At 34.0% G+C, this 12,030-nt stretch overlaps 1 protein-coding gene across 1 annotated transcript in view; it reads right to left on the bottom strand.

Moving 5' to 3' along the window:
- Positions 1-2,139, bottom strand: part of LOC136834616 (sialin-like) — a 14,160-nt gene extending 12,021 nt beyond the window's left edge. The window contains 4 exon segments of the mRNA XM_067097195.1: positions 62-93; positions 96-138; positions 1,148-1,218; positions 1,983-2,139. Of these exon segments, the coding sequence (XP_066953296.1) occupies positions 62-93; positions 96-138; positions 1,148-1,218; positions 1,983-2,139 (303 nt within the window).
- Positions 2,140-12,030: the final 9,891 nt, after the last annotated feature.

Raw genomic sequence — 12,030 nt, forward strand, 5'->3', positions numbered from 1 at the left:
CACAAACTCCTTGATAAGCCAGTGTAAATAATCATTAAAAAAACGTCTATTTAGGACTAACCTGAGTGAGAGAGTACCCGTAGAAGAAGGCCCCAAGACTAAACCCTGAGTCGTTTCATCCCAAAACATTTCGCCTTCCTGATCAAAAGAGAGAGAGAAAAACAAAAGTCAAATATGCACTGAAGTTTCTTCGGCGAAATCAAGTTTTCTGTACAGCCGCTACAGCGGTCCTGAATCAAGGCCACCGAAAATAGATCTAACTTTCCGTGTTCTCGGTATAACTTTAACCTTAAATAAAAAAAAAAAAAACTACTGAGGCTAGAGGGCTGCAATTTGGTATGTTTGATGATTGGAGGGTGGATGATCAATATACCAATTTGCAGCCCTCTAGCCTCAGTAGTTTTTAAGATCTCAGGACGGACGGAAAATGTGCTGACGGACAGACAAAGCCGGCACCATAGTTGTCTTTTACAGACAACTAAAAATCATGAGAAATGTCACATTCACGAGATTTAGAAAATATAAACGCAATCATCGAATCTTCGTATCTCGTTTTCATAATTTTAATGTAAGTGGCGTCTTTAGAAAATAAAAAAGATCCAAAAATAATGCATAAAGGAGATTTTAGAAGTTCGTTTTGATACCTGTAATTATATGCCAGCATATATTTACACTGCAAGGGTCATGAATATTCATGTTTTCATTACAGTTGATTTTGTCGCGAAAGCGTGATAGATGACGGAGATGAAAAATGAAACAAAGAGGGATCAGCGGAAGCGAATAAAACTTTACAGCATGAAAGACAAAAAAAAAATAGATAGTTATTTAAGTGAGATTAAATTGTCACTAGAAATAATTGTTTTAATGGATAAAACTGGAAACGAATCGTTTTGATAAAAAAAATTACCCAGAAAAAGGAAAGAATAATGATTATTGAAGCAAGATTAAATTGTCTCTAGAAATAATTAGTTTAAAAGATGAAACTGAAACAAAAATCCTTTCTAATAAAAACAATTAGTAAAAGAATGCTATAGAAATAAGAGATAAGAAAAACTATGAAGAGACACAAAGATAACCTTTTAATTTTCTTATTTTTTTTTTTACCTCAGAGAAGAATTTTTTTCCTTATTTAGATCCCTCTTCTCACCTCGTCTTGTAGATTAGCCGAAGAAGAAGAAAGGTCATAAGCATTTTTTTCCGACCTCAAAAGTGATGTATCTGCAAGAGACAGCCAAAAAAAAAAATGGTCCCGCTAGTAATAATAGTAATTAAAATATATAAATCATTTTTCATAAACTAAATGTAATTCGCTTCAAAGTTCGTTTACATTTAAATCATTAAACTTTTTAGGCAATCTAAAACCCTATTAGCACTGCAAAGTTATACCATTAAATCACTGGGTATACATATCATTACAAGCCCAATAATAATAATAATAATAATAATAATAATAATAATAATAATAATAATAATAATAATAATAATAATAATGGTAAAAAACTAGTAAAAATGATGGGTAAAACTAAAAGATGATAATAATGTAATAATGTTAATAATAATAATAATAATAATAATAATAATAATAATAATAATAATAATAATAATAATAATAATAATAATAAAAAAACAGTGAAGGTATTTTTGCAGAAATGATAATTACAAGAAACAGTTGAAGCAATAATAATAATAATAATAATAATAATAATAATAATAATAATAATAATAATAACAACAACATTAAAAAGCTGCAAAACAACTTTACAGAAAAAATAACAATAATAATAAAGAACAGATTAGATAGACAATTGTACAACAGTTAAGGCCAATTTTTAAATATAATAATAATAATAATAATAATAATAATAATAATAATAATAATAATAATAATAATAATAATAATAATAAACAGTCAACGTCATTTCACAGAAACAATAACAATAACAAAAACAGCTCAGACAATATCAACAACCGTGGAAACATACCATTATGACCCGTCGTGGGGAAACTACCAGTAATATCGAGCCCGGAGTCGCAGGCAACGGCGCCATCTGCAGAGGCGTTCCTCTTGACCATCGCCACGATTGCAACGGACAGATTGATCCTGACCATGTACAGGTTGACGAAGCCGAACCAGGCCATGATGGCCAGGGCTATTCGGGCAGGTAACCATCCTGAAGGGGTGAGGTCAGTTAAAATTGATATTAGATGCTTTCTTAGGTTTTTTTTTTTTAAGTCAGGGAAGTGGTGTGGTTGGTTACTATATATAAGTGAAGTCACTGAAAATTATTATTAGATGCTTTTGTGATTTTTTTTTTTATTATAAGATGCTTTTGTTTTTTTTACGTCAGGGAAGTGGTGTGGTTACTATATATAACCGAAGTCACTTAAAATCATTATAAGATGCTTTTGTGATTTTTTCATTATAAGTTGCTTAAGTGTTTTATTTTTTGACGTCAGGGAAGTGTTATGGTAACCATGTACTGGTGAAGTAATTGAAAATTGTTATAAGATACCTTTGTGATTTTTTATTATATGATGCTTACGTTTTTTTTTTACATCAGAGAAGTATTGTGGTAACCATGTATAGAAGAAGTCACTGAAAATTATTGCAAGATGCTTTCGTGACTTTTTGACGTCAGAGAAGTGTTGTGGTTACCAAATACAAGTGAAGTCATTGAAAATTACTATGGGATGCTTTCACGATTAATTAACATCAAAGACGCGTTGTGGTATTGACACAGATGCACAGATTATAATGATGGTTTTTAAATCATTCTTTGGAATGAAAATGGATTGTAATAAAATGATTTTACGTCTATTTAGCAGTCACACAAAATTTACTTATTGTATAAAGAAAACGGGGAATTATGGGAGAAAACGGCATAAATTTATTAACAGGATTCCTGAGAATCATAAATTAATCAGTTTATTAATACATCAATAGATATAGACTTTTATTGACACATTATAAGTCCCTATATACATGGAGTTATTTTGTTTGTTGCTTCATAAACCTTGTTTTAAAGAAATGAGAAAAGAAAGAGGCAAGAAGAGAGAAAGTGAGTTGTTGCAATGTCATTATAGATTGCCAATTTGATAACAAAAAGGAGAAACTAATAAACACATAGGTGTATAAATAGACAGATAATGAAGGACAATACTGCGTACTCGACCAGCCCTCTCTTACCCAGTCTTCTCCTTAGAAATTCGTCTGCCCGGCTTGATTCTTGAAACAATAAAAATTTCTGTATAATGAAACAATAAAATTTATATATATATATATATATATATATATATATATATATATATATATATATATATATATATATATATATATATAATATGTATATATATATATATATATATATATATATATATATATATATATATATATATATATAATATGTGTGTATACATATGTATATGTATGTACTGTATAAATACACAAGTACCCACACACAAACATACATATATATATATATCTATATATGCACATATAGTTATAAATATATATATATATATATATATATATATATATATATATATATATATATATATATAGAGAGAGAGAGAGAGAGAGAGAGAGAGAGAGAGAGAGAGAGAGAGAGAGAGAGAGGTGCAAATTGTAGAAGACCTTCAGTTGCAAACTGAGGAACACATACCTGATAATCCTTGATCTTTATAAGACGTATATTAACTGCAGAGAGAGAGAGAGAGAGAGAGAGAAGAGAGAGAGAGAGAGAGAGAGAGAGAGAGAGACCTCCTCGAGTCCCACGTTAGAGAGAGAGTTGGACAAAGAGTCCTTAGAGTACATTTAAATGATAAAAATAGCCTTTGTAAAAGTGTCCCACGTTAATGATGATAAGATGGATGTTGGTACAAACTGTCCTTTATTGTCTTGGCAACAGGCATAATGATCCTGAATTGTTAAAAATAGCTTTTGTAAAAGTGTACAATACGTCTAATGATGATAAGATGGATGCAAAGTACTAACTGTCTCATGATATTGTCTTGGCAACAGGACTTAAAAGGATGGCTGTATTATGCTGAAGAGGTCACTCATTCAGTCTGTTGTTTGTTTTTTGGACAAGGCCAGTTACAGAATAAAAAGAACAATAATAATAATAATAATAATAATAATAATAATAATAATAATAATAATAATAATAATAATAATAATAACGAGGACTGAAGGGATAAAGCTACCAGACGGGAATAGCATCAAACACATAGATGAGACAGGATACAAATACGTGGGAATAATAGAAGGAGAGGATATAAAACACCAAGAGATGAAGGACACGATCGGGAAAGAATATCTGCAGAGACTTAAGGCGATACTCAAGTCAAAACTCAACGCCGGAAACATGACGAAAGCCATAAACACATGGGCGGTACTAGTAATCAGATACAGCGCAGGAGTAGTGGAGTGGACAAAGGCTGAACTCCGCAGCATAGACCAGAAAAGTAGAAAACGCATGACAATACACAAAGTACTACACCAAGAGCCAATACAGACAGACTACACATAACACGAAAGGAATGGGAGAGAGGGCTACTAAGCATAGAGGACTGCGTCAACATCGAGAGCAGAGCACTGGGGCAATAACTGAAAACCAGTGAAGACGAGTGTCTAAGGAGTGCATGGGAAGAAGGACTGATAAAAGTAGACGAAGACCCAGAAGTATACAGAGACAGGAGAATAAAAAACAGAACAGAGGAATGGCACAACAAACCAATGCACTGGACAGTACATGAGACAAACAAAAGAACTAGCCAGCGATGAAACATGGCAATGGCTACAGAGGGGAGAACTCAGGAAAGAAACAGAAAGAATGCTAACAGCGGCACAAGATCAGGCCCTAAGAACCAGATATGTCCAAAGGACAGTAGATGGAAATAACATCTCACCCACATGCAGGAAGTGCAATATGAAAGACGAGACCATAAACCACATAGCAAGCGAATGTCCGGCGCTTGCACCGAACCAGTACAAAAAGAGGCATGATTCAGTAGCAGAAGCCCTCCACTGGAGCCTGTGCAAGAAACACCAGCTAGCTTGCAGAAATAAGTGGTACGAACACCACCCTGAGGGAGTGATAGAAAACGAGCAGGCAAAGATCCTCTGGGATTATGGTTTCAAAACAGATAGGGCAATACGTTCCAATAGACCAGACGTGACGTTGATTGACTAAATCAAGAAGAAAGTATCACTCACTGATGTCGCAATACCAGAGTAGATGACAAAGAAAGAGAAAAAATTGATAAGTATCAAGACCTGAAAATCGAAATAAGAGGGAAATTGTACCCATAATCATAGGAACACTAGGCACGATCCCAAGATCCCTGAAAAGGAATCTGGAAAAACTAGATGCCGAAGTAGCTCCAGGATTCATGCAGAAGTGTGCTACGAGAAACAGCCCACATAGTAAGAAAAGTGTTGGACTCCTAGGGAAGCAGGATGCAACCCGGAACCCCATACTATAAAAACTACCCAATCGAATAGAATGACTGTGATAGACCGAAAAAAAAAATAAATAATAATAATAATAATAATAATAATAATAATAATAATAATAATACAATAAAAGACAGTTGTTCCTTTTTCAGAATAATAATAATAATAATAATAATAATAATAATAATAATAATAATAATAATAATAATAATAGTGAGAAGACGAAGAAGAAGCAGAAATGAAAATAAGTCCTTGACACCAAGACCTGTATTTTCTACATCGTTTATAAATAATGTTGACCACACTGCACTTGTTTGTAACACTTTCCACTGTTCACATTGCAGAGCTTCCGCTAAAATTTCACACTTTATAAAGAAAAGGAAATTTTGCATCATAATTCTGAGGAATTTCTCAATTGCTTTCATAAGATTCCGTATCAAAAATAGTATATTCCACCAAATTTCCGGAGAAAATCCCTTTCACGAAGAAAATTTTCGATATTTTTTCTTATAACAACATTTGGATTCCAGAACCTGGTATGTTGTCGCCACTGTCAAGCTTTTGATAATAAAAAACAAAAATTTAAGATTTTCTTCAGTACAAACCCCGAAATTTTGGATTTTTGTCAGCGAGTGCTATCGAACTCCACAGCTCAGTATGTTATCGTCACTGACACGCTTTTGACAATAAGACACTGTTGAGATTTTCCTCAGTGCAAACCCAGATAAGCCTGGAGTCCTACACCAACCTTGATGCAAGTTCCTTGGAAGACTGCCTCACCCTGTGGCGTAGGGCAAACTTTCACTTTCGTTCACCGTCGGAGAATTCTCGTCATGTATGCCTGTGACGTTCGGACGCATTTCAATTAAAAGGCTTGCAGCCGGCCGTAAATGATAAGATATCCCTTTAATATTTAAGGATAACAGGCCTTCTTTACCCTTGACACATGCTTTTAGACATAAGGGAATCGCCATAGAACTCCTTTCGCTAGAATATAACAAACAGGCCAAGAACTAAAGGAATGAAGCAATTCTTTAACAGCGGCCGGTTCAAAACAATTAACTTGAGTGTCCCACGTTCATCTGCGTTAATTTTTATGGCGTAGCTGTTTATTTTCGTGGTCGTCGAAAGCATAAACAGGCCTCCTGAGGATAAGGTCACCCTGACTTCGCTTAACCAGTCTAGCCAGACCAGACTAACCTGCGCCCGTTAGCCAATTATAATTACCTTTATTTCCACCAAATTCTGCCTATCTTTTCCTTGTTATCTGCAAAAGATTGCCTAAGCTTATTCCCTCATCAGGTTGCACAACTACTAACATGCCTACCTTTAGTTTTTTTAGTTTTTAAAATAGAATTTATTCGTTATTTAGTGCAAAGGTTGACGTAAGTTGCCAAAGGTTGCCAGAGGATGTGTATGATATTGCAAGCACTTTCCTCCAGGTAAATAAACCGTTTAGTAAATGTTTTTGAAAAGACATCTATGTTTTACTTAGCCATGCTTTTTATAAGTACATTGTCGATTCAATGGATTCTCTCTCTCTCTCTCTCTCTCTCTCTCTCTCTCTCTCTCTCTCTCTCTCTCTCTCTCTCTCTCTCTCTAAAGGCCGAAATTGCTCTAAGTGCAACTTTACTTCTATGGACAACAGACGAACTGACACAGAAATTGACATGATTCTTCCTCATTTATTTTAACTCTCTCTCTCTCTCTCTCTCTCTCTCTCTCTCTCTCTCTCTCTCTCTCTCTCTCTCTCTCTCTCTCTGTGTGTGTGTGTGTGTCAAGGTTAGAGGTTAGAGACGCAATTTGTTATTAAAGCTAGTTGACGCATTAACACAATTTATCCAGCTATCTGTCTCTCAGCCTATCTATCGCCAACGTTACTTTCATACGGAGTCTGATGGGGTGGGCAACCGATACCCTTACGCAGCTTTGTCTGGTGGCGTCTAGAAAATCAATCGTTTTTAATGATTATATTATAAGAATCTTTATCGCATATGTCCTGTGTATTGTTATTATGAGTGTATGTCTTTACGAATTATTTTTCCTGGAGTAATCTACTGATAGGGAAAACAGGTTTACGTTGAAAATGGTATTGTGTTAATAATATTAGCAATAATACCACATACCATGGGTTATATTAGTTCAAATCCTTAACTACTGTCAGTGGTAAATGCACTATAATACTGTACTACAATCATAATGCACGCTCGCCCACACACACCATATATATATATATATATATATATATATATATATATATATATATATATATATATATATATATATATATATATATATATATATATATATATATATATATACATATATATATACAGTATATGTATGTATTTACATATACATATGTATGTATATATGTATATATATATATATATATATATATATATATATATATATAGAGAGAGAGAGAGAGAGAGAGAGAGAGAGAGAGAGAGAGAGAGAGAGAGAGAGAGAGAGAGAGAGAGAGAGTTTGCCAACAAATGCCAGGGGCACTATGGAGATGAAAGCCGTAGGGTTGACTAGGTAGCATTGAAAATCATCTTTATTCACCCAAATACTGATCTGACATTTAATCTAGATACGTGTCCAAATATCTCTCTCTCTCTCTCTCTCTCTCTCTCTCTCTCTCTCTCTCTCTCTCTCTCTCTCTCTCTCTCTCAATACGACTTCAGACGCAGCTACTACCAACAATCAAAGAAATTTGTTTCCTTTTGAACAGATTTCGTTCACTTCGAGTCCTGAGGATAAAAGGGAGAAGAGGAATGTTTGAATCTGACATCGAGACTCCTCTGTCATTCCAGATTCCATCTCGAGCTGTATACGAGGCACGATTCCAAAACGTTTAATGATTTCTGTGTGTGTGTGTGTGTGTGTTTGTGTGTCTGTTCTTCGACGAGGTATCGTATCCTTGTTATAGATGTAAATACTTTTATTTGAGAAACATTTTTGAGCCTGATTTTTTGTTGGTCTCTTGAGTTTCTTGCTGTCATTTGATGGCTTTATTCCACAACTGTTATATGGATTGCTGTTCTTTTCTATAGATAGATAGACAGATAGATAGATATTTACATATATATAAATATACATTTATATATACATATATATATTTATATAATTATATATATATATACATATACATGTGTATGTGCGTGTGTTTGTGTATGTAGATAGATAGCCAGAATTAGATATTGACGTAGCTACTCACTACAGTCTACAACCTACTGGGTGTCTACTTTACTGCTTAACAATCAACCACAATCGATTATATCAGTCACTCTCTTACCTTGCTTGAACTATTTCTGTCTACTAATCAAGATGTATAAATATATATATATATATATATATATATATATATATATATATATATATATATATATATATACATATATAAATTTTTATTATATATATATATATACACATATAAATTTTTGGCCACTATGACCTTGATTCATCTTCTTGTTCTTTTCTCCAGGAACTAAAGTTCTTCCTATAATTCGTGCGACGCAGATGGCCCTTGGAGCAGCTGCAACTTCACCCCTGAAAAGTACTGAAGATCTTGTGATCAAAGAACCTGCAGGCGATAGGCCCATCCCGAACAGGTAATTTTCTTCTTGGCAGGAAAGTTTCGGAGAGTAATCAACAGGTAGGTATTGCGAACAGAGATACTGATTAGGAATGGTGATCAACTGTTTCTTTTATGCGGGAAGTCAATGAACGTTCTCAGTTGCTATACTTTTCTATGATTTATAAACAATATCATATTAAATCATTTTCTTGCAATGTTACCCTATGGTCTTGGTATGGTATAGATTCCTCAGTGAAAATTATTTATTTTATTTGTTATCTTTATGACTGATAAATCATATTACAATCCGTGAGTGTCATTAACCTTTACGCTCGGCAAATATGAACATCACATCTGCGATACATGAGCAAAACAAGAAAATATACTTGAAACATATCAGGGAAAAATAAAAAACACATTGGCAAAGATACAAAATACATACAGAGCATTCTTGTTCAGGCATCGAGAAACTTTCTGTTATGTTCAGAACTTTGATTCTTAAGCTGCTAATTATTAGTTGATAATTTTATCAATATCCGATTACCAGCATTAAATTTTCTATTTACCCGAATAACAGTAAACTGATAATTGTAAGTTTATAATATCATGAATTATATCAACCAGTAATTTTATCAAAATAATCTTTATTCGGGTAATCAAGAACTTTATGACTAGTCAAAAGTTTAAATAATTCCAGGTTAAAGGTCATATTATAATTTGGATAAGAATGCAGAACCAAAACACTTTCGGAAATACAATTAAATTATTGAAACATTTGATTCAGCCTGCGTGTTCACAAATCATTCTCAAGGACAACTGTCTTATTAAGAAGCCATTTCGTGGTTCTGAAAACACTGTAGATAACTGATTAAGCTTTGATCTTCCGCTACAATAAGAGACAGAGAGAGAGAGATTCAAAATTTGGGAGCTAAAATAGACGAGAAGAATTTAATGTGGAAGTACCATTAGCCCTTTATTACGACCCCAGATGGACCAAATGGGGGTCCCAAGAAAAATCCCCGAAAAGAAAGACGGATAATGACGCTGGAATGGCGTTGAACATTTTGCAAATAAAGTGTTCCTTTTTTTTTAAGAAAACGAGAGATAAAATCAGCTTTCTTCGAGTTCTCTTTAAACCCAGATTCATTTTTTTTATATTAATAGCAGGTAATGTAGGAAATGTGAAAGGAAACCACATAGAATATATTGATCTTATATATTTATTCGTTTTCATTTAATAAGTAATCTCTTCTCTGTGTGTTCCCCATTACCCTCAGTTGCTTCTTTCTAATGAACACCATATTATTCTTTGGAAGCTTGAATTTCAACTCAGTAGCCCCTGTGGGCTTGTTTCATATTAATAGGGTTCATCTGAATAATAATAATAATAATAATAATAATAATAATAATAATAATAATAATAATAATAATAATAATATATTCTTTCTCTCTCTCTCTCTCTCTCTCTCTCTCTCTCTCAGGAACAGAAAATTAATTACTGAAGGTTTTCTACCTCTAATATTTCTTTTGGGAGTGGCAATATGGTGCTCCGGTTTGATTGATGAAAACTAATAACAGTTACGAGGTATCCAGATTACTTTTCGTTCTTACACCAATGAGGCCTCACTAGTATGTTACCTGTCGATTGGCATCAGTCTGTACCAGGAGAGTATAACAAAAAATAACCAGAAAATAGGAAAAAGTAAAACAAAATCTACCGAACTTTTGGTTACGTAAGATGGACGCGAATAATCGCGAAGGTTTTCTTAACTAGTTGTACACTGGAGATGCTGTAATAAAAAAAAATTAAAAATTAAAACTTCTTTATATGAAGACAAATTCAGAAACAGAACTTAACAAGTTCTCCAGAAAAAAAAAATAGAGAATAAAACCAGCCACGTGGAAAGGAAGGAGAAACATAAATAAATGAAGGTAAAGAGCTATCATCAAGATGATAGCTCTCCTTCCAAGTGAGGCGGAAAGTCGGTAAGGAAGAAGAGAGAAAAAGGACACTGATTCAAACAGCGGGTTTCATAACACAATGGGAAATTGGGTCAAGGTCATAAGGACATCGGGGTAAACATCTGAGTCTCTTGGTGTAATGAAACTGATGGAAGATTAAAGTATCATACCGAGATCATCCCCGTGGGAGGGTAATGCCGTCAGTGCACCTCATACATATTTATATATATAATAGCACAAGGCATTCGCAGAACTCAGTGGGTGACTCCAAAACTCTCCTCAGTAATAAGGATCAAATGTTCTGAAATAAGGCAGAATCTGCCACCTTCTTTCTCCTCACTGGGGAAGAAACTAAGGATTTCACCGCGAGAGACGAACAACGGATTCAGTAAGAAGTCTTGAGCAAATTTAGAAAGGAGAAATAAAACATGAGTGTTCCTGTTTTATGGAGATGGAGGGTTCTTGAATGGGAGAAATTATTTATTCGGTGAACTCGCTGAACAGTGCGTTTTTCTTCTAAGTTTCTCTCTCTCTCTCTCTCTCTCTCTCTCTCTCTCTCTCTTTTAAAATATAATAGTATGACTCTCTCTCTCTCTCTCTCTCTCTCTCTCTATGCTGGCCAAACTGACATGAATTCATTTTAAAATATATTATGACGTTTCTCTCTCTCTCTCTCTCTCTCTCTCTCTCTCTCTCTCTCTCTCTCTCCCTATGCTGTTCAAACAGTCATATATTCATTTAAAATATAATATTGTGATGTTTCTCTCTCTCTCTCTCTCTCTCTCTCTCTCTCTCTCTCTCTCTCTCTCTCTCTCTCTCTCTCTCTATGCTGGTCAAACTACCATGAATTCATTCAGAAAATATAATATTATGATGCTCTCTCTTTTAAAATATCTCTCTCTCTCTCTCTCTCTCTCTCTCTCTCTCTCTCTCTCTCTCTGCTGGTCAAACTGCCATGAATTTATTTTAAAATATAATATTATGATGTTCTCTCTCTCTCTCTCTCTCTCTCTCTCTCTCTCTCTCT

This window comes from Macrobrachium rosenbergii, chromosome 54, assembly GCF_040412425.1.
Source record: "Macrobrachium rosenbergii isolate ZJJX-2024 chromosome 54, ASM4041242v1, whole genome shotgun sequence".
NCBI lineage: Eukaryota > Metazoa > Arthropoda > Malacostraca > Decapoda > Palaemonidae > Macrobrachium > Macrobrachium rosenbergii.